General features: G+C 44.6%; 2 protein-coding genes across 8 annotated transcripts in view; one reads left to right on the top strand and one right to left on the bottom strand.

The window, feature by feature from the left end:
• Nucleotides 1–14,626, top strand: part of Nrdc (nardilysin convertase) — a 63,039-nt gene extending 48,413 nt beyond the window's left edge. For both annotated transcript variants that reach the window (XM_052176981.1, XM_052176982.1), the window contains 15 exons: nt 409–495; nt 1,242–1,361; nt 2,614–2,665; nt 4,587–4,737; nt 7,631–7,758; nt 8,472–8,634; nt 9,454–9,485; nt 9,686–9,824; nt 11,608–11,655; nt 11,923–11,975; nt 12,302–12,385; nt 13,203–13,293; nt 13,492–13,608; nt 14,242–14,331; nt 14,410–14,626. In XM_052176981.1, coding sequence (XP_052032941.1) covers nt 409–495; nt 1,242–1,361; nt 2,614–2,665; nt 4,587–4,737; nt 7,631–7,758; nt 8,472–8,634; nt 9,454–9,485; nt 9,686–9,824; nt 11,608–11,655; nt 11,923–11,975; nt 12,302–12,385; nt 13,203–13,293; nt 13,492–13,608; nt 14,242–14,331; nt 14,410–14,604 — 1,550 coding nt within the window. In that variant the 3' untranslated portion in view covers nt 14,605–14,626. The remainder of the gene's footprint in view (nt 1–408; nt 496–1,241; nt 1,362–2,613; nt 2,666–4,586; nt 4,738–7,630; nt 7,759–8,471; nt 8,635–9,453; nt 9,486–9,685; nt 9,825–11,607; nt 11,656–11,922; nt 11,976–12,301; nt 12,386–13,202; nt 13,294–13,491; nt 13,609–14,241; nt 14,332–14,409) is intronic.
• A 957-nt stretch (nt 14,627–15,583) lies between these two features.
• Nucleotides 15,584–22,965, bottom strand: part of Osbpl9 (oxysterol binding protein like 9) — a 140,758-nt gene continuing 133,376 nt past the window's right edge. For all 6 annotated transcript variants that reach the window (XM_052176989.1, XM_052176988.1, XM_052176987.1 and 3 more), the window contains 9 exons: nt 22,097–22,268; nt 20,600–20,684; nt 19,826–19,936; nt 19,406–19,469; nt 19,160–19,300; nt 17,922–18,000; nt 16,738–16,829; nt 15,998–16,133; nt 15,584–15,834 (listed from right to left, as the gene is read on the bottom strand). In XM_052176989.1, coding sequence (XP_052032949.1) covers nt 15,760–15,834; nt 15,998–16,133; nt 16,738–16,829; nt 17,922–18,000; nt 19,160–19,300; nt 19,406–19,469; nt 19,826–19,936; nt 20,600–20,684; nt 22,097–22,268 — 955 coding nt within the window. In that variant the 3' untranslated portion in view covers nt 15,584–15,759. The remainder of the gene's footprint in view (nt 15,835–15,997; nt 16,134–16,737; nt 16,830–17,921; nt 18,001–19,159; nt 19,301–19,405; nt 19,470–19,825; nt 19,937–20,599; nt 20,685–22,096; nt 22,269–22,965) is intronic.

The following is a 22,965-nucleotide window of genomic DNA, read 5'->3' on the forward strand; positions in this document are numbered from 1 at the left end:
AGAAAGGAAGGAAGAAAGGAAGGAAGGTAGAAAGAAAGAGAAAGGCAGGCAGGCAGATAGCAGGCAGGCAGGCAGGCACTTGTTAGACTTCACTGAGTTGTGTGTCACCTGGCTCTGGCCAGATGTGGTGGTGACACATGCTCATGATCTCAGCACCCAGAACACAAGGCAGGAAGCTGAGGGATTCCTCCAAGAGCAGTGCAGGCTGTGTGATGAGACTGTCTCCAGAAGGGAAGTGGGAGGGACGTGCGGGGAGGGAGACTGACTGAGCCCTACGTTGACTAGTGCATGTCTAGTTGATAGCCATGCCTGAGGAGGCACTGTGTGGGGAAGACCAGCTCAGGGCTGCTTCGTTAAGAGAATTCCAAAGGTTGTATTTGTTGGCTCTGTCTGTTTTTCTCTCTACAGATATTGAAAACTCTTGGACTGAATTGTGGAAGAGTAATTTTGACTTAAATCCAGACCTTCATCTTCCAGCTGAAAACAAGTACATAGGTCAGTGTAATAGGAATCCCCGCGTGTGCCTGTACATGGGAAAGGTGCACATGACATATTTATTCACAAGTACTGATGAGGCTACAGAGATGGTTAAGAGTAACAGCTTGTTCTTCCAGAAGACCAGGGTTCAGCTCCCGGCTCCCACATGGTAACGCACAACCATCTCTCCAGCCCCATCCTTTATTCTCCCCCTTTTTTACAATTTACTATTTCTTTTTTAAAAGGTCATTAATCTATATTTTTAAAATTTTTTGTTTGTGTGAGGGAGTTGGATCCACTGGATCTTGAGTTATAGACAGTTGGGAGTTGCCATGTGGCTACTGGGAATTGAACCCAGGTCCTCTGGAAGAGCAGTCAGCGAGCGGTCTTAACCTCTGAGCCATCTTTCTAGCCCCTAAATTAACTATCTTTTACCTACCTGTTAATTAAACAGTTTGCCAGTAGTTTGAAATGACAAAATAGGTGATATTTGAGCAGAACTATTTGGGAACCTTTCAAGGTCCTTAAACTTGGCAAAAGATGATTCTTCTTGAAGAATCTATTCATTCAGAAGTTGAGTTACAGTGTCCAGACCCCAAGGCCACCCTGTCCTAGTTAACCATTCCTTGGCGAAGGGAGCGGGCTGAATGAACAGAGATAAGGATCAGCTGCTGGGAACTGGGAACTGGGAACTAATTTAAGGCCATGTGTACACTGTACTCCAATATTTGAAAAGCTGATCACTCTTTTGTTGTTGTTGTTAGCCACGGACTTTACATTGAAGGCTTTTGATTGCCCTGAAACTGAATACCCTGCTAAAATTGTGAATACTTCCCAAGGTTGCCTGTGGTACAAGAAAGACAACAAATTCAAAATCCCCAAAGGTAAGATGAAGCAGGGAATTTTTCTCTTCTGTAGCAGCCTCTGTTCCTGTTGCCTACTCGTCTCCCTTAGAAGCCCCCTTTACACTTACAGGCTAATAGCGTGTCCTGCGCTTATAGGAGTGGATTTAAAGACACTGCCTTCTGGGAAGTAGAATGTCAGCTCTGGGCTGGTGAGCTGGCCAAGCAGCTAAAGACACTTGGTACCAAGCCTGATGCCCTGGCTTTGGACCTGCATGGTAGGAGGCGAGAACCAACTTCTAGAAATTGTCCTCTGACCACACACACACACACACACACACACACACACACACACACTGTGGCATGAGTATACTCTTTCTCTTTTTCCTACATATATACACACATAACTAAAAAAATCCAGTTCTAGAAAGAAACTATTTTTAAAGATTTTTCCTTTCAGAAAAAATGAAATTAGAAAAAGTATTTGACCTACTCACAGGATTAATAGTATTATTTAGACATTATTTCTAAAAATGGAGTAAGATATGTGGAAAATCATTTCTAGATAGATAGGAAGCCTAATCTAGAACTGTAAAGGGAAGGTCTTCCCCAAATGTTTATTTCTACATTTTGCTTTTACTATAAAGCATGTATAGTGTGGAGAATGCACACTCTGTAAGTTCCTTATACTTTAGGTGATGGACAAACCTTGTTGTTCTTGGAACCCTAGTGTGAACCTTGACCAAGCCTCTCTTCCCATCCCCTTTCTCTAGAATGTCACGTAACATGTGATCCAGACTGGTTGACACATGGCAAACCTGTGCTTCCAGGGTTTGGGATTTGGGGCTGTATCATTACAGCTTTTCTTGACTGAATTATAAGATTTAAAAATTGTTATTGACATTCATTCTGCTCTTTAGAAAAAGGCTTTTATTCCAACTTTCCATGAACATTGAGTTGATTGATTAGTGTTCCTAACATGTAAACTGCTATAAAATATTTTTGCTTGTCTGAAGTTAATGATAAATATGGTTATTCATAGACCTCTCCGTATGTGTCTGATAGTCCTGTAGGTTAAAGTATGCCTTTTATGATACTTAATTGGAATGGTGGAAAATACTGTTTAAAAGCTTTAAGAATAAAAATAATGTAGAGATAAAAGAATAGATGTGTAACAAGGCTTTAGACCCTAGTAATTTATTTTGAACTTAAAAGCCACATTAAAAGAAAATAGGTGTTAAGATAATTGAGGCCTCTGGCCTTTTATATTTTATCCATGGTCTTTTTCTTTCAGCTTATATACGATTTCATCTGATTTCACCTTTGATACAGAAATCTGCTGTAAAGTGAGTGTTTGGTTCTTGTTTATTTGTTTTTTTCCCTCAAAAAAAGGAAGGAAGGAAGGAAGGAAGGAAGGAAAGAGAAAGGGGGGGAGAGAGAGGGGGGAGAAAAGAAAGAAAGAAAGAAAGAAAGAAAGAAAGAAAGAAAAGAAAGAAAGAAAGAAAGGAAAGAGCATTAAAAATAAATTATGGCTGTGCAGGCTAGTTTTATGTATGCCAACTTGCCACAACCTAGAATTCTTTAGTAGAAGAGAGAACCTGGATTGTGACAATGCCCCCACCAGGCTGGCCTGTGGGAAAGCCTGTAGTACAGTTGATGTCAGTGGTGCCACCCGTGGGCTGTTGGTCCTTCACGCTCATAAAGCAGGCTGAGCTATCCATCAGAAGCAAGCCAGTATGCAGCCTCTCCCTGCCTCTGCACCCAGGTTCCTACCCCCCTGAGCTCCTGTCCTGACTTCCTGTGATGTGGAAGTGTGAGAGAATATACCCTTTCCTTCCCAAGATGCTTTTGGTCACAGCGTTTATCATAGCAGTAATAACCCAGAGTAAGAAGCTGGTGCAGGAGGGGTGTATCGCTGTGACAAACTGGACCCTGGTTACGGGATGCTTTTGGAAGGACTTTAGAACTTTGGGCTAGAGAAGCCACTTAGTGTTCAAAGTTTGGTGAGCTGTTCTGGGCACTTGGAGGGATGACACTGTGAGTGGTGCAGACGACGTGTCTGGCTCGGGAAGTCCCCAAGAGAAGCAAAGACTCTGTTGGGCCTTTTGTGTGATATTTTGAATTTGTAGTGTCTGGTTAGTTGGAGCTGAAGAAGCGGCTGTGGTGAGAAGAGATGACACGGTGGAGGCCGACTCCTCTGGGAAGGGCTTCCTCGCGGCCCGCACACACTGACTTCTTTTCATTATTGGAAAGCTGTTTTAGTTCAGTCTGAATAGTTGGTGATTTTCTATTTCAGCACTTGAGCTATGCTAGCTGTTTTATTTATTTTTTTCTGTGCTCTAAACAAATTAGAAAAACTTGTAAGCAGATCTCTGTTACTGGATTGGGAAAGGCCTTGAAGTTCAGTCCTTACTGTGAACTAGGAATATAGCCATCGCCCGCTGGCTCCTTGTCTGCATAGAAGACTGGCTGAATTTCTGCTATCTAGTACTTAAAGCCCTTCAGTGTTTTAAGATTTATTTTATTTTAAATTGTATGTGCATGTATGCATCTGGGAGTGGGTGGCAGGGGGGGATGGTGCATGTGGGCGTAGGTTCTGGAACAGTCTAGAAGAGGACCTTATACCCACTTGAGCTAAAATTATAAGCAGGTATGAACTGCCTGTTGTGGATGCTGGGGGTTGAACATACTGAGCTGTCTCTCCAAACCCAACTTCCAGACTTTTAATTATACCTGTTCTTTACAAATTATTCATTTATTTATGTAGGTAACTGCACTGTAGGAGAGCAGGGGCCCCAAAATGAGTTATAAGAAAGGCTCATAAAGTGTTGGTGCATTTCTTTTTCTTTGCCTCTCAACTATAAATCCAGCTTCCAGATGAGAAGCATCAGTCCTGTCCTCCCTCAAAAATGCATCATTCTTAAGTCCAAGTTGATAAGTCTGGAAGCCTCAGTCTGGCCGGTAGCTAGGGCTGCTGTCTGGTCGGGGTGCATGCTTCTCATGCTGGTTCATTCCCTCACATTACACATTGTCATTTCTATGGGTATGTAACAGGAAAAGATTAGGAAAACCACTGTGGGTGGCTCTTGCTATCCCTGTGAGCTGGGCCCTGAGGAAGCTACGTTTCCTTTCAGACCTCATGCTCGGGCATTCTGGGGTAGAGAACTAGCATCTTACTCAAGGTGAAGTTTCTTAGTCTGATAGAAATAAAGCTACTTCTTGTCTTCCCTGCCGATTAATGATGCTAGTACATTTTGTACTTCCCAGTGTTGTCCTCTTTGACATCTTCGTGAATATTCTCACTCACAACCTTGCTGAACCAGCCTATGAAGCTGATGTGGCACAGCTGGAGTATAAACTGGTAGCTGGAGAACATGGCTTAATTATTCGAGTGAAGGGCTTCAACCACAAACTACCTGTAAGTGTCTGAGGCCTCAAGACCTCACGTTTATCTTCGCTGTCCCAAAGCACTATGCAGAGGTGTGCACGTGGTGCTCTGCCTGAAACGCATCCTGATGGGCATGTTTCCTTTGTGTATGACAGCTGTTCTATCTTTGAACATGCATAAGGTTCCTGCCCTGGCTTCCCCGGTGATAGACTGTGATGTGTCTTGTCACGGCAACAGAGAAGTAGACTAGAACAGAGCTGTCCCTGAATCTGGGGCTTATTTTGACATGGATGCTGGGGTAGAACTTAAGTCCTCATGCTTTTGTGGCAAACAGTTCACTGACTGAGCCATCTCCCCATCCCTAGGAAGGAAGTGTGTGTGTGTGTGTGTGTGTGTGTTTCAGGAGCCATCTTGGAGAGGTGACTTTCCTGGATGTGCCCACTGTTTTTTGCATGGCCTGAGATGGGTGAGCTCTGAGAGGCAAGGCCCCAAGAGACTTCATCTCAGGACTGCTTCTCCCAGCTGATATGCCTTTCCTGTCACTGTTACATAGCCTAACGAATCCTGGGTATTAGCCTACCATATTGGGCAGATTTCCTACAGATCAACATAAAGATGAACTTTTGTCAATGAATGCTGTTTAGATGACATATGATTTTATAGAATTCCTTATTTGATTCAAGAAATTTTAAGAAGAAAGTTTTAAGAGGTGGTTTTAGTTGTTTTGCCAGAAAGATTAAATTAGAATTGAATAGAATATGCCCACTCCTCATAGAATAGTAAGTAAAGACTGCATAATAAATAATACAGTAAACTCAAAATTACACTAAAAAAGAAAACTAGGCATGGGACCAATTTATGATCAAGGAAAAACATTCATTCTAGGTCAAATCCCAGGATAAAGCCTCAGGTATGTTATGATAAAGCAAGGCCATGGGGAACTGTGGCTTTGATCTTAAACACTGCTTTGAACTAAGTATCAACATCTTCTGTAACTCTCCTTTTGTGTAGCATTTTATGCATGAGGTAATTTTGTAAAGAACTTTTGCCTAAGAAGGTATAAAAAAAGCCAGGGAGAAGGAATAAAGCATGGCATCTAGGGCTCAGCCCCATCCACTAAATATATATATGTATATGTCTACATGTCTATACATACATGTGTGTATGTATGAACACTTTGTGGAGTTGAGACAGGTGATCAGTTCTACCAGTGTGTGCATGTGTGTGTGTGTGTGTGAGTCTGTGCATATTGCCTGTGTAAACGATTTTTTTCTTCATGTATGACATTCTTTTCCTGGCTCTCAAGGAGTTAAACTCCAAGCCTCTCTAGCTAAGATAAAAGAACAAAGATCCAGAGGTATCACTTGTTTTTTGAATCCCCTACTGTTAAACTGGCCTCAGAATAGCAAAGAATTAAGAAAGATAAATATTACAGAATAAATAACATTTTAGCCCTGGCAAAATTTAGGTTTCCCCCTGAACATCACCAGTGCTGCCCACATGGCTGCTTTCCAGAGAGAACTGGTGCTCAGGCAGGCTTCCTGCTCTGTGTGTGTGTGCGTGTGCGTGTGCGTGTGCGTGTGCGTGTGTGTGTGTGTGTGTGTGTGTGTGCACGAGCAAGCTTGCAATTCCTGGCAGTGTGTGGAAAACAGCCTGTGTTTTAGGTATATCTTACCTCCATTTGTTGTTTCTCTGAAGCTCATCTTGGCATATAGGCTTGGTTTGAGGTTATTGCTCACAAAAGAGTAATAACAAATTTAAGGAAGGATATTAATATTTTTGGAAATGTATTCATATTAAAAAAATTCCACAGGAAAGGACCTGGCAGAATCCAGCCCTGTGCTGTCATTGTAACTCTGAAGAGTATAAGTCTTCCCTTTATACCTTTGCCTCTGTCTGCACTGCGGAAGTATTCACTTTGGTCTGCCTTCAAACAGATTAAATCCCAGAATACAATAGATGTCGTTTGGGAAGTAAGTTTAGAAAGCTGTTTAAAAATACAAACCTTAGAAAATTGATGTTCTTCATTTTGAGGTTTACCTCACCTTAATACTTAAAAATAATACAGAATATATAGAGAGCTAAAAACTAATTTACAGAATATAGATGCAAGCTTTCTAAAAAAAATTGAAAATTAAATATGACATTGTAGAATAAAGAATGTACCTTGGCTAAGTTACTGAATGGCAGGGTCGTTAGTGTTAGGAGGCTAATGACTTAACTGGTGGTCGATCCAGTGGCCTTCTCCCTTTTGAAGCAGGTATTACCTTCCAGAAATGGTTAGAACAAGTGTTTGAGTTACATGTTGGGGAAAAAAAAAAATAAAATGCCTAGAAATAGGAAACAGTTTAAGTTCTATCTAAAGAAAATGAAAAGGCTTCACAGTTTGGGTTAAGACTTTTTCGTTTTTTGAGTTAGGGTTCCAGTATGTAGCTCTGGGAGTCCTGGAACTCACTGTGTAGACCGCTGTGTAGACAAACTGGCCTCCATCTTGGGAATCTGCCTGCCTTTTTCTCCTGAGTGCTGGGATTAAAGCACAATGTGCCACAATGCTTGACTTGGATAAGATGATTAAACATTTACTACTGCTTTCAAAATTTGTGTGCAGATATAATACTCTTCCAGTTAAAGGCACATATAAAGATAGTTTTTAAGGAAAATGACAAAAACTGAAGACATATTGCTTCAACTTTGGGTAACTTTGTGGTTTGGCCTCTAGGGATTGGGTCCTGAGCTCTCCCTTGGGTCCTCTAGGGATTGGGTCCTGAGCTCTCCCTTGGGTCCTCTAGGGATTGGGTCTTGACCTCTCCCTTGGGTCCTCTGCAGAGCTCGCTCCTCCCTGGCCCAGTACTGAGGAAAAGCATTTCCTCCCTCAAATTTAGTGTTTCCATACTTCGTTGCTTAAAGTGTGTTTTGCTGTTAGCTGCTCTTTCAGCTCATTATCGACTACCTGACTGAGTTCAGCTCCACACCCGCTGTCTTTACCATGATCACTGAGCAACTGAAGAAGACCTACTTCAACATCCTCATCAAACCTGAGACTCTGGCCAAGTAGGTACACATGATGCGCTGTGTGTGGAGGGCACGTCAGAGGAGGTGTATGCACTGCTGAAGTAAATTGTTCACATGCCAGTGCCTCAGAGTCCAGAGGGAGCAAAAAACATAACATCTGTGGCATGCCCCCCCCCCCCCCCCCGGGGTTAACTGTAGATTACATGGGCATAGTTGTACGGGTCAGACAAAGGTGCCTTTGGGGCCTGGAGAGAGCTTCGTGGGAAGGGCAGGGAAGGCTCCTATGGGTAAACACAGCCCTTTCTTTTCCATGTGGCTTTAAGCACCTTCACGATTTCCTTGTTGGGTATCTGTAAATGGTCATAAAACAGCCTGATCTTAGACACAGACCCTGATGTTGTTTTATAAGTGACAAAGAAATTGAATTACAGATATTAGGAACTCGAGAAACCCAGTAGCTACTAAGAAGGTGGTTTGGTGCTGGACAGTGAAGTTAGTCTGAAAGTGAACTAGGGCCATTCCTCTAAGTCACTGTAATTACAGCGAGTGGGAAGGCCGTGCTGTGCTGGTGCGTGAGCCCAGCTGACACGGCACGCGGCTCGCGCCTGGTTCGGCTGTTATGGCGGTTTTCTTCATCTTAAGTTATGGTGCGAATCACCTGTCTTTGGAAACAGTTCTACAGCATCTTGACCTAAAATTTTTCTTAAGATACATTTCTTGCAACATTTTTTTTTAAAATGCCCTTTGTACAGAGATGTGCGGCTTTTAATTCTGGAATATTCCCGCTGGTCTATGATTGACAAGTACCGAGCTCTGATGGATGGCCTTTCCCTTGATTCTCTACTAAACTTTGTCAAGGATTTTAAATCCCAACTCTTTGTTGAGGGCCTGGTCCAAGGGAACGTCACCAGCACGGTGAGTGGGCGGGGCTGGGAGGGAGAAAGGAAGTGAGTACAGAGTTCTGATTTTACAAGGCAGAGTTTCTTAAAGTCTCACAAGTGTGACTTTACATTTTTTGTACATTTTTAAAACTGGCAAAATGATAAGCTATGTTATATAAGCAATGTGATAAATGAAAAGAAGTACTTAGGAGGCAACCAGGAAGAAGACGCCCAGACCCTGGGTGACTCAGAAGGCATGGAGGGAAAGAGGGGATCTGTGCTTGGGTGGCCTTTTGTTAGAATATAAAAATGGTCACTCTTATACTGTGTCTTTTGTCCTCCCCTCTCTTTCTGGGGAGAATAGAACCACAAAACCAGTCTTGGTTTCTGTTCTACCAACAGAAAGACCTTCAGAGTCTCAATATCAAGAAAAGTAGGACTAGCAAGCTGTCTGTGTCAGACAGTGCGAGGACCAACTGGGACATTGGACTGAGGGCACAGTGCTATGAAACAGCCACAGAAGAAGTTACTTCACTGGGGGCTTACCTGCAGAGCGCAAGGGATGTGGGGAGTCTCAGGGCTGTGTCAGCTGGCCCAGACTGCCAAAACCCAGCACTGCCCATAAGCATGGTCTAGCTGGATAAACTAATGTGAGACTGGAAACTGAGATGTAAACATGCTAGGCTGAGGGAGGGGCGGCTTGAGTCAGTATTTGATAAACACAACAGGTCTGATAAATAGCTTGGCCAGCACTTAGGTGACAGACTCTCTGCTTTCCAGAGTGCTGCAGGGAATTAGAAAATTGCATTTATCAAGTTCTGAGGTATGTATTTGCTTATCTTTTATCTTTTAGGAATCTATGGATTTCCTAAAATATGTTGTTGAGTAAGTATTGGTTTGAACTTTCCCTCTGAGGTCGATGTGCCCTTCCCAGAAGCAGCTCTAAGCTGAGGCTCAGCTGTTACTTAGCTCATTGCAGACCCATTGCAGCCCAGGGAGCTGAAGGCTGAGCATCGGGTGGGGGTCGGGGAGAGCGAGCATGGGCTACCTCTACCTCTGCCTCCCTCACGCTGACTGTTCCGCAGCAAGCTGAACTTCCTGCCCCTGGAGCGTGAGATGCCTGTGCAGTTCCAGGTGGTGGAGCTGCCGAGCGGCCACCACCTATGCAAAGTCAGAGCTCTGAATAAAGGGGATGCTAACTCGGAAGTCACCGTGTACTACCAGGTGAGCTTGCCTACACACTATGGTGTGGTGGAAATTTCTGTCTATTCCCCTAACAGAGCCCAGGCAGTAAGAAGATTTGTTAAAGGACAACTTGGAAAGTAAACCTAGCTAAGCAACCAGCATAGAACAACCAGAATGACTAAGTACCATCACCTGCTTTTAGTGGGGTGGTAAATCGAGGCAGAGTTCTTTCTTCTTTGGGACTTAGACCTCCTTTTTTTGTGTCTTTCCACAGTAGAGGGGAAGAGGTCTGTAAACAAGTGCTTTTCACAGCCCTCAGTCAGCTCAGGGCCTGCTTTAGCCTTTGGTTGATCCCACTCACTTCTAATTTATGAACATCCTGTCTAAACCTGCCCTGTCCAGTCAGTGGTCTATCTAGCCTTTGGATAACACGGATTTGTTTACTTTTTTTGACTTTGTATTGTGTTGTATTGTGTTGCCTATCCTGGGTCTGAGTACCACCCCTCTCCCCTTTATTGTACGTGTGTGTGTGTGTGTGTGTGTGTGTATGAATGTATGTGTGCACGCACACATGTCTGTATGTATGCATGTGGAAGTCAGAAGTCAACCTTCAGTATCAGTCCTCAGTCCCATCCATCCCCCTACCCCATCCTTTTTCTGTTAAAAAAATTTTTTTTTTAACAAGGAGCCCAAGGATTACAAGTACGAGCTACCATACCAAAATTCTTTAAAAAAAACAAAACAAAACAACATTTATTAGTGTTTTGTCTGCATTTGTGTCTATATACCATGTGTATGCCTGCAGAGGCTAGAAAAGGGTGCTGGATCCTTGGAACAGATGTTTGTGCGCTATCATTAGGGTGCTGGGAATTAAATCCAGCCCTAACCCAGCATTTCTTTCTTTCTTTTTTTTCCTGAGACAGGGTTTCTCTGTGTAGCCCTGGCTGTCCTGGAACTCACTCTGTAGACCAGGCTGGCCTCCAACTCAGAAATCTGCCTGCCTCTGCCTCCTGAGTGCTGGGATTACAGGCATGCACCACCACCACCCAGCCAACCCCAGCATTTGTTAAATGTGGCTTCTGGGATTAAACTCAGCTCCTTGTGCTTGTAAGGCAGGCACTTGACCATCTGAGCTGTCTCTCCGGTCCTTCCTCTCCCTATCCTGTCTTCCTCTGAACAAATTCATCATCAAAGGATGCCATGGTTATTTCATACAAACTCCTTCTTTTAGGAAACTGTTTCCCTCCACAGAACACACTTGACTGGTTAAAGGGAAAGAGGACATCTTGGTGCTTGTTAATTGAGGTGCTAGGAGGTACAGGTTCTATCCTCTTCCTCTGTAATCTGTCAGAGAAGCCTGAGAGACGGACCTACTCCAACAAGCACGGCAGTCCTCGTTTGACCTCATCCACGTTTGTTCTGAGTTAGTTTGTGCTCTCCAGGCTTCTTGAGCACTTTAAAGTACTTGGTTTGGACCTACGTGCTTGGCAGATTCAGAGCCTTCACGATTACTAACCATTTCTCGCTGTCCTCCTTAGGCCCTTGAACTAAGGCATTTGATTTTACAATGTATCCTGAGCCTTGTAGGCAGGAGCTGTTAGGCTAGGGATTGTTGGTGTCATCCGTGTCTATCTAGAAGTCTACACTAGTGCCAATAATACAAGAGTTCCAGCAGAATCCCTGCTCTCAGGTTCTCCGGCTGCTGGGAAGGTAGATAATAAATAGGAATGTGGGGCGAGAAAGTAGGGCGTGAAACCCAAGAAAGTAGCGGCCAAGGCCAAACCCCCGAGTCACTGCTTGTCTGATCACATTTTCCCTACAGTCAGGTACGAGGAGTCTGAGAGAATACACTCTTATGGAGCTGCTGGTGGTAAGTACCGGGGTGGGGTTCAGGAGTTCCTGGTCTACTATGAGGCTAAGCACTATGCCTGAGGGTTGTGGACCTGTGGTAGTCAGAAACCTGTAATTGGAAGGTTAGGTGTCTATTCTTATCCAATATGAGCAGTCGGGGTCTTAGACCATTTAGGAAAAAGGCTTATATGGGAGGCTGGATTTTGGAAGTATATAGAATACTTTGGGGTAAGAAAATTAAGGTTTCTCTTCTGAATGTTGGGCTGATGTGTACGGTGAATTACAGATGCACATGGAAGAGCCCTGCTTTGACTTCCTTCGAACCAAGCAGACCCTTGGGTAAGTGCTGGCAGAACACTGAGGGCCTGGGGGCCCCTCGCAGGCAGCTTGCCAGTCTACTTAGGCCTCCCATACCTTCCAGTGCTGTCTGAGTGTTGGACAGTGATGTTTTCAGTTTGTTCTGACATCTGCATGAGCCAGGAGCTTGTTCCCAGTTCAGCAGCGGTGGTACCTACACTTCAGCCTGCTGCAAGCAGCTGCACACAAGCTTATGTTCCATTTGGGACTCCCAAAAATACAGAAGCCCTTCACCCCATGTTCAGTGCCTCTCTGGACAGGAACCAGGTCTCCACATGAACTCCTGTAACTTGTCTGTCTGGCTTTAGGTACCATGTCTACCCGACCTGTAGGAACACATCTGGGATTCTAGGATTCTCTGTAACTGTTGGGACTCAGGCAACCAAATACAAGTAAGAGAGTAAATGGGTCCACCCCTGTTCTTCTAGACAGTGGGGGTAGGGGTGGGGTACTACAGGTGCTTCCTGTACAACTGCGGCCCAGCATGGTTTCTTTTGTGTAGTTGGAAGGGTGGATGGATAATGGATAGCCCACCTAGGATTAATCAAAAGGCTTTACTGGTCCCATAGGGTATGGTTCAAATCTTACAGGCTACTTTGTAGGGATTACCAATGTTTGATCAGGGACATTAGAGAAGGATGCTGGACTGATAAATTAGCTCATCACTGAATGCACAAAGCCCTGGGTTGGATTCCCAGTATCGCATAAAGCCAGGCATGAGAGCATTGCCGTATAATCCCAGCAGTTGAGAGGCAGTCAGGATAAGAAGTCAAGGCCAGGCCAGGGGCTACATGACGGTCTTAAGCCTCAAAACAACCAGATGGCTCAGTAGTCAGGAGTAGTCAGGAGTGCTTGTTCTTATAGAGGCCTAGGATTAGATTTCTATCAGCCACATGGCAGCTCACACCTGTGTATACCTCCAATTCTAAGAAAACCAAAGCCTTCTGAACTCTGTGGTCACATGTAAGCAAAACACATAAAAATCTTAAAACAAAAAAAGAAACACAGACCCTCTGAGATGTAAGCCCAAGTGTTAGGTGTGGTCCAGCCCAGCTGGCTGTGGTCGTGTCACTGTGTGGTAGGAAATGAGGCTGAAGCTTGGAGGGGCAGCTCTTCATTTTCTTTGCTCTCCTGGCTTAGGGTAGGAAACTTTCAGCCTTTATGCTGAGGGAGGCTGAATTCCTTTGGCTTCTACCCAAATTGTTTCAGCTCCGAAACTGTTGACAAGAAGATAGAAGAATTTCTTTGCAGCTTTGAGGAGAAGATTGAGAACCTCACAGAAGATGCATTCAATACTCAGGTGACTATCTTCGTAAGCCTTCAGGATAGCAGAGCTAGTCACTAGTCATGCTTGCACAATGGCCAGGTGTTCACATCCCAGTGCATTTAATTTAACCAATTGTCCCTCCAAACACCCCAACACACGTATACACACTGGCTTACCTATCCCAAGCTGTTGGTTCTGAGTTGATGTCATGGCTGGACATGTTTTTGACAGGTCACAGCTCTGATCAAGTTGAAAGAGTGTGAGGACACCCACCTTGGGGAGGAGGTGGACAGGAACTGGAACGAAGTGGTGACACAGCAGTATCTCTTTGACCGCCTTGCCCATGAGGTAATGGTTTCTCAGACCAAGACAGTCCTAAAGGGCTGATTGTACTTTAACACTAAGGTCCAAACGGTGGAGGAGAGACTTAGGCTGTGTGTCCCTGGTTTGTCTTTTTCCTAATCTTTTGCTTTCAGAGTCACTGTGTGTAGTTCCTCCCTGGGTAGTAGCTCTATATGCAACCTTTACCTCTACATGGATCAGTTTCAGTGTTTATAATGAGATTTTATGGGGATAATTTATGGAGTTCTCTAAAGAATAGAGAGCTCATATGCTTATGGAGTTTCTCCAGGGATTTTGGCAGCTTCTAGCTGAAATCTAAAATAAGACCATCACAAAAAGACTTTGGTCTTCTTGTCCAGGCAGCCACTGTGTATCACATTCTGTGAGGCATCATCCCAGCTGACCTGAGTCAACAGTTGCTGGAGTATGCAGTGGCCCTGTGACATGTGATACTAGGCTGGGTTTCTGGCTCCAGCTGTGATACTCAGCTGTAATCAAATCTTTGTTAATAGAGTTGTGAGGATGTACAAAGGCCTGTTACTAAGGGAAGGGGCAGGCCAAGCCAAGTGAGGACAGACTCTGGGGATGGGGGTGGACTTCTGCCTGTGATGATGCTCTCCCACTCTCTTCCTCGGCAAGATTGAAGCACTGAAGTCTTTCTCAAAGTCAGACCTGGTCAGCTGGTTCAAGGCTCACAGAGGACCTGGAAGTAAAATGCTCAGCGTTCATGTGAGTGTGGCCAACCATTTGGAGTCCTGCTCACATCCAGCTGGCAAACTTCTCACCTGCATCTTTGGCCTCTTTCAGGTTGTTGGATATGGGAAGTATGAACTGGAAGAGGATGGTGCCCCTTTTGGTGAGGATTCAAATTCTCGTGAAGGGATGCAGCTAACCTACCTGCCACCCTCTCCTCTCCTGGCCGAGTCCACCATCCCCATCACTGACATCAGGGCCTTCACAGCAACACTCAGCCTCTTCCCCTACCATAAAATAGTCAAATAAACTGCAGTCTCATTGGCCTGAAGCGATGTGTATTGAAAGGCGTATGTGCGTTTTGTGGAGTTACACCACTGCCTTAGGGCTTCCATTGGGTTTTTTCAGTTGGCAACCTAGGATTTGATTTACTCTTTAACTTTCCTCTTCAAGACTAACCCAGGGTTACTGCACTGGATGGCAGTGAGATAGCAGGCAAGCGTGACCCAAACACTTAAATGAGCAGCGTGGGGGCCCCTGGCCCATGTCCTCTGAGGAGAACCCAGCGCTTGTGTGCCTATATGTAATTGACTTGTTATAGCACCAAACTGCCCTGGTTTTGTTTTTTAATGTATTTTAAAATAAACATAGTTCTGTATTTCCCTTCAGATCAAGCCATCTGCTGTGGCTTTTTTGGGGGGTGGGGAGGGGGAAGTGTAGGCCTCCCGCCCTGGGAGGCAGTCAGGCACTCCAGGACGAGCTACTCCTGCAGGGGAGACGGAGGCGGCCTGAGTGGGGAAGCCTCAGTCAAGGTTGCCAGATTGGTCTCCAAGTTTAGGTATAAAACAAAGAAAGAAACATATTTTTAAAAAGGTTGGAAAATTATTTTATGAAGCCTTAAGAAGCACTGCATATAATTATACTTCAGGTTTAGATACAATCTAATCATAGTTCAATTCTAAAATAAAGGTTATAGGTGAAACCATGAAATTTCCTAACACTTGATTTTCATACTTGCACTAACTTTGAGGAAACAGTATTTACAGGTGGGTGTACTTGTGAAAAACTGTCAGCTGTTACTTATGTGTGTGTATATCTAAAACTCAAGATTATATGAACTAGGAGATAAAGATTTTATGTCTGAATAGCAGAACTGGAGGACAGGAAGCTGAGACCTGGGACTGTCTATAAATATTTTTCAAAGCATGGGATCTGGAAAAGGAAGAGACATCATGTTTCGAAACCTGAAGTTTTTCTCAGGACTGAAGTCAAAATTGTAACTGCCACAGAGGAGAAAAGGGAAGCGTTTTCCACTTTAATTGTTCATCTGTGTCGTCAAGTCCAGTATCCCTGAGATAGGAACCACTGCATTAAGAAGAAAGTGACAAGCTCTCCTGAAGGAAGATCGATTGTTGCTTAATTACGCCTACTGCCCTGGTCACAGGTGTGGGCTCAGTTGCCAGCCTAATGCTTCACAGCACCAAGACGCTTCAGTAATGGTTCATCATAAACCCAGCATTCTCCATCTTCGTGAAAGAGCTACAAAAGGAAGAGAGGATTTGGTTAGGCAGTGCCGTTTTAATCCATGCCACACCCATTCTACTGTTAGGTAGGAACCCGGAACCCGAGGTCCACCTCTGCACCCTTCACTGGCACGGACAAGCCACTGCTCAGACCAGAGAGGAGCAGAAGCACAGCTTACCCTCGTCTCCCACTGAATTTCCTTCTCCTTCCTTTCTCGGGCTTCTGCTCTTTGTCTTTCTTCAAGTCTGTGCTTTGCCTCTGTCGCTGCATCAATGTCTCTGATTTTTAAATTGAACGTGACATCCTTCCAAAGGCTAGAATAAAGAGATGGAGGGAGCTGTGAGCTGGAGGCTGTAGCTGCAGCCGTGACAGTGTGAGTGCTGCAGTGGAGCCCAGGCCTCCCTAGGCTGCAGATTAGGTACAGAGCAGTACAGAGCATGGAAGCAGGCTCTCAGAGCCCACTGCTAACTGCCAACAAAGGAAGCCTGCGAGGACAACAGACAAGCTACAACCTTAGGTGCTAAGAGTTAGGTGTCTGCCTCTGCCTCCCTCTCTGGTTCGTCTCTATACAACTCTAGGGAGTCAGTTTATTCCTGGGGCTTGAGTGTCTTTATAAATTGAAACGTTTTGATGAGATCTGAAATTTTTCATTTCAGAAAAAGTCTCAGTTTAAGATTGTGATCTCAAAAGGGTCAAGAGGTCAATTGTAGGAACTTAAAAGGCATAAATTCTCTACTGTAGGGAAAGGGACAGAGAGAAATCTACTTGGGTTACAAAGGTCTTAAATTTGAGTACTGACGAGGGACCCAGGTGCTGGAGTTCAGTGTGCACTGGTTTTGAATTCGCTGTCTCCCAGACCCACAGGTACCTGGTCTAGGCAGGAAGCATGCGGCAGCTGCTCCAGTCAGGGCTCCTTACCTGCGGGACTCATACTCGCTCTGATCTTCCAACTTCCTCACCTTTTTCTTTATTATAGGCAACTTTTTGGTGTCTACAAAGACAGTGTTTTCCTAGACAAGAGGCAGAATGATGCTTTATTATTCAGGGTTACTGCAGTCACTTCAGGAGACTTAACACATAAGTCCCAGTCTATTCTGAATGTAATAGCAAACTTTTCTGTTCAGGGCCCCATCCTAAGCCTTGAGTTCAGAGCTCAGTTCAACAGATAGATTCAGGATGGCTGTGTGTTCACTATATAATCTCTTAGAACTAGACCACCATCAAATAATTATATTAAGCTGTAAACCCTTTGTAAACTCCAATTCACTAGCTTTCGCTGTTAATCCATTACCTGGCTTAATAGAAACACTGAGTAGATATAAAATCCAAGTTCCTTCATGACAGGACAGTCCTATTTTTCTATCCCTGAGGCAAAGCCAGTCAAAATTTATTAATCATTAACCTGAGTATATAAACACTAATTAGCATTTCGTGCTGGTTAATTTTATGTCAACCGACACAGGCTGGTGTCATCTGAGAAGGGAGCCCCCAATGCCTACATCAGATCTAACTGTAGTGCATTTCCTTTAATTAGTACTTAATGAGGGGAGGAGGAGCACATAAGCCCCCAACAGGTGGAGCCACCCCTGGGCTGAGCGAGCTGCCCGGTCAGGTCAGCAGCACCCTCCAGGGCCTCTGCATCAGCTGCCCGGTCAGGTCAGCAGCACCCTCCAGGGCTCTGCATCAGCTGCCCGGTTTGAGTTTCTGCTTTCACTGCTTTCTATGATGAAATGTTACATGGAAGTGTGAGTGAAATAAACCCTTTCTTCCCTAAGTTGCTTTTGGTCATGGTGTTATTCACAGCAGTAGTTAACCCTAACCAAGACACATTTCATTTTACAAATCTTTTGACAACAGACAACATTTACCAGGTGACTGCTAAGTACTGCTTCAAATAAATTCTCAACTATTTTGAGAACAGAAAAAAGTAAGGGCCATTTTGTTACCTGTACTGTAGGAAAAGTGGGTGGGGGCGGAGGAAAGCTCACCCTGAAGAGGCGCTAGCTGCTCTGGGTTAAAGTGCCAGACAAAGGGAACAAGCGCCAAGGGCCCACTGCGCTGCGCACAGTGCAGCTTAGGCAAAGGCGAACCCCGGGTCTTACCCCTGTGGCGTATTTTGCATACATGATACCATTCCATTCCCCTTCAATTGAGCAGAAGGATTTCTTGTCATTTGGAGAACTAAACAGAAAAGAAACAATTTACATTAGTCTCAAGCTGGAAATTATTCTACTCAAGCAAGTGGGGTCTCTTAAAGAGCAGCCGGGCAGATCCAAAAGGCCAGATGTACCTCACAGTAAGAGACTGGTGGTCCCATCATTGCCCTCCCTCAGGACAGTGTCCTCCAGAGGTCTGTGGGACTTAGAAATGGACTGAACATAAATACCATATAAAAGAATCCATCTGTTTTCTATAAATCATGTCAAAGCTCAAGGATATGCTCCAAACGTTTTTAGAACAGGCCTAACCATGTCTTCCTTTTGACCACCTTGCTAGTCTATCATTGTTTTTTGAAGAGCAGCAGAATGACAGTGTGCCCTGGGCCCACACTTTCTGAATGCAATAGCAAACTTTCTGTTCAGGCCACGCACTGCTCACCTTTTTCTGGGGGGGGGGGGGATTTGGCGGCTGATTCTTTTATTCAGATTAAATCATTTGGAAAAGTGATTAACAAATCAGTCAAGCATTACTCCATTGGGACATTGTTTTAGGACAGAGAAAAAGCCACAGGGCATAACAGGACAGACTCCTTTTGCAGGCAGTTTGTGTACCCCAAATTGACATGTTTGTCAATAACAAACATGGGTACAATGGGAACACCTTTGTACCCACTGTTCAATGACAAACATGGCTACATGGGTACAAATTTGTCATAGGTTGGGTACACAACCCAAATTGACACACAAACTCCTGTTACTCAGACACACCCAGCTACCTCCCAGGTCCTGTCCTGCTAGATACCTAGCTGTATGAGATGCTTACTGTTCTTCCCTAGCAAAGGAACAGAAGAATGAGGGGTGCTGTGAAGGTCTGCAAATGCTCTATTGGAGGTCACAGAGCCTGTTTTCAGGATGTGTTCCTGGTTCAACCTGCCAAGGTTGGAGTCCATGGCACACAGCTTGGCCCTTAGGGACCAGTTCTCAGTAGCAGCGCCACCTACCACCCTTGAGGGTTCTAGCCCAGGGTGCAGGTCTCCTTTTCACAGGAGATTTTAGGAAGAAACTGACATCTAAGATGGAGACCCGCTCACAAAGTCAGTTGATGGTTAGTTCCCAGTAGTTCAAGAGAGAAAAGTACTTTAGAAAAGTGGAATACTGAGGCAGAAAAACGAAATACCTACAAAATCTCTGCAGTAATTCTGTGCTTCTTGCCCCCATAGAAAGGCTTAGTGTGGAAGACGATGTTTGCACTGTAACCCGTTTTGGAGCAGTTAATATTGCATTCTCCTCCTAATTCCACCCAGGGTACTGTCAGGATAGACCTGCAAGATCAAAGGTTCTCAGGTAAGACTAACACTTAGGAAAGAAAGGAAGGGCGTGGCTTTAAGAACACCAAGGCTGCAGCTGATGGGGAAGCATCTACTCGCCTTCCATAGCCGTTGGGGAATGTAAGGATGTAGTGCTCGTCGTACTCCAGACAGGAGACGCAGCCTGCAGAGAAGAGAAACCTGTCAGGGCGGGGCCTGCCTGCTGCTGATGGGTATGGAGCACCATTGACTTTAGGTGATGTAGTATAGACCCCATCCCCCATTGACTTTAGGTGATGTAGTATATACCTCCCATCCCCCATTGACTTTAGGTGATGTAGTATAGACCCCCATCCCCCATTGATTTTAGGTGATGTAGTACAGACCCCCCATCCCCCATTGACTTTAGGTGATGTAGTATAGGCCCCCCCATCCCCCCCAACTCATATGTTTACATATTTAATTATGACACCCAGCCTGACTTTTCAGTTTTCCTTGAGTATCCAGTACATGTTAGAATCCACACTATCACACACTTACCCTGACCTATGTTGTGTACCCCAATTGACATCCCAAGGAATTTTGATTTAGTCCAGATATGAGCATTGAATTGTATCTTCTTGTTAAAACACTCAGCATAAAAGGCTGAAACTGAAAAGAAAGCATTTTCTTAGTTACTGCTCCAAACTCATGCTCCTTAGAAGATCCTTCTCACAGAAAAGAGCCTCAAATCATGTTAGGTGTGTATGCTTTTCCCCTCTTCCCAAAGCAAGCACAGAGAGCCAGTGGGCAGGAGGCTATGGTGACTCCAGCAGGTTTAAAATGTAAAAGGCCACCTGTCCTGTTCTGCAAGGATGCTTATGTGCCCCCTCCAACATCGCCACTCTTTTTTGTTTCTTGACAAGGTCTCTCTATTATATAGCTCTGGTTGCCCTGGCACTCCCTATGTAGATCAAACTCCCAGAGATCCCCCTGCCTCTGCCTCCCGAGTGCTAAGAATAAAGTTTTACACCACTACTGCCTGACTTAGTATTTCCACTCTTAATGTTACACTGAACAAAAATGTTGAGGATATGTATTCTCTCAACCACGTCTGGAATACACTGTGCAAAACTACAAACTAATGGTCTCCAAGTTGCCATGGATCAGGTGACTAAGTGTTACTTTCCAACCCCCTTCATTCTATACAGTCAGTGATGCTGAGTCTGTCATTAATTTCCAGTTGAGGTGAGAGAAGGACAGCGCTCAAGTGACAAGTCACATTGACCTGGCTGACCGTTTAAGACTAAAGGTTGTAGAAAACCTGTAACTTACTGGGCGGATGATGGGAAACTTGCTCAGCCACAAATGTTACACTGTTCTTAGAAACCCAGGGAACCGGCCCTTCTGAAACGAGCTCCTGGAAGCAATTGTAACATCAATTTAAAAACTTTTTAGATAAAACAGGACGATGCAGAATCTAGTAAGCAGCATCTCTTGTCTCTCCTGGACACACACACATTTCCATTACAGCACTGAACAGCTGCCAGTTAGGGGTTTGTAGTTTCCCTGACTACACTAGGATTCTTGAAGGCTTCGTGTACCTAATGTGAGGGAGGCTATAAGGCCAGGCCTGGCACGGCTGTCCTTGCTGCACTGAACATTGCGCCTCTGTTTTCAGGACAGGCTACATATTAATGTGTTTCTTGGAAATAAGGATACAGGAGTCACATTTCCACAAGATTATTATGGGTGGCCAGGCATTATGGACTGGGGACATTTCCATTTTTATGCCTAGAAGCTACATGGGTCTACATTCTTTGTTGTTGGTCTATGTCGGCAAAACAACTCTATTATAGAGCCCCAGACCAGGAAGATAGTTTAACAGGTAAAGATACTTGCCACTGGAAACCTGATCTATCCCTAATACTCATGTAAAAATGGAGAGAATCCACCAAGTTGTCTTCTGATCCCCGCATCTGTCATGCACCGTCCCACGCCAACAAACAGATACATAAGCCCCGAGCTCTAGGTCAGTCTTCTCTAGCGACTGTCCTGATACAGCCTCCTCCTAAGTGTCCAAGTACATGAAGCCCTCTCCAGCAGACTGCTCTAGCAAGTGCTGCCTTCAAGTTTCATTCTGAAAGCTCCATTCACACGGCCGACAGTCTCAGTTCCTCCCGGCTTATCCTTCGTTTGCCAGGCAAGGAGCTGCTGAGGCCCAGGTACAAGGGCCGCCTCTCACCGCCTCTTCTCCCCACGTTCTTCTACACACTCATCTACCCCACCTTGCAAATGGAGCTGTAAACAGCAGTTTTTTTCCTAGAATAATACCTCTTAAAGCATTTGGGTTCCAAATTTAGTTTTTATAAAAATTATTACAATGACCTTTTCTCAAAGCAAAACTAAAACCCCAATAAGTCACAAATGTACCATTATGGTGTACAAGGCTGTCACAATCTGACTTAATGCCCATCCGAAGTCAGGCTGCTTCTCTCTCATCTTCCTGTCGCTTACAGAAAACACTCATCAACAATATTCTCTGCACAGTGACCATCTGAGATCACTGCCCTCATCTTTATTGGATCCTAATAAAGTGAATCTTAAATTATTTCACAGTATGAAATGACTGAAAACCAGAAGGCCAAGCTGGTAAAGTCGTCTGGTGCCAAGTGTGAGGAGGACCTGAGGCCACTCCCGTGACCAACATAGAACTGCCTCCTGAGCACTGTCCTCTGAGCACACGTTTATGACACATACTCTTCCACAGTCACAGAGATAAAGACACACAGACAGACACACGCACACAGAGTGGGGATGGCGGGGACTCACTGTGTTCTCTTCAGTATCATTCGGCAACGTCCAGTGACACTGAAAGATCTCACCCAAAATAGGATTGTACGGCTTTTTGGCCACCGATCCTCTCCTTCCTGCATGGAAGGCCGAGAGGTACCATTTCACAACCTGCACCATTCGATCCCTGGGATCCTTCTGATCACTAATGCTGGAAGAGACAAGGACAAACATGATGTTCCACTTTTTGGCAGGATGCACACTGAATGATCTACCTTGAGCCACATGGACTAGTGGATACCAGTTGAATACCAATTCCAGTTTGACACCAAGGCACAACACATATAACTAATGAATTCACCTCAGTGTTTGGTTAGAAGATGCTAACAGATGGTTATATCCATTTAGCTAATTGTCACCCAATCAGAACACAGTATCTCCCTCATCCCCAGCTCCCTCTGTTGGCTACATGCCCTCCCAAGGTAAATACTGCTGCTAGTTTCTGGGGCCACATCTTTCTTTGGATTGTTTCAGGACCTCATGCAAGTCAAGAGTGCTGCTTCACTGACAGAGAGACTTTCTATATCTCTTCATCTAATCATCGCTTGGTTTTGAGAGAGGTTTTAATCTGTGGCCATACTGGCTTTGAGTTTGATCCTCCTGTCTAGTTCTTTTGAGTCTGGAACTATAGGTGGCTTGTGCTACCTCATCCAGCTAGTTTAATTCTTTTATGGTCAAAACAATATAATAATTATTTTTAATTTGTTCAGATATTCTATAGGCTGGTTTCCTTTGTAAGTTTTATTATTTTATGTATTGGTGGTTGGCTTGCATTTATATCTGTGCACCACATGCATGCCTGGTACCAGTGGAGGTCAGAAGAGGGGGTTGGATCCCCCAGAACTGGA

The sequence above is a fragment of the Apodemus sylvaticus genome, chromosome 3 (assembly GCF_947179515.1).
Source record: "Apodemus sylvaticus chromosome 3, mApoSyl1.1, whole genome shotgun sequence".
In the NCBI taxonomy this organism is placed as follows: Eukaryota; Metazoa; Chordata; class Mammalia; order Rodentia; family Muridae; genus Apodemus; species Apodemus sylvaticus.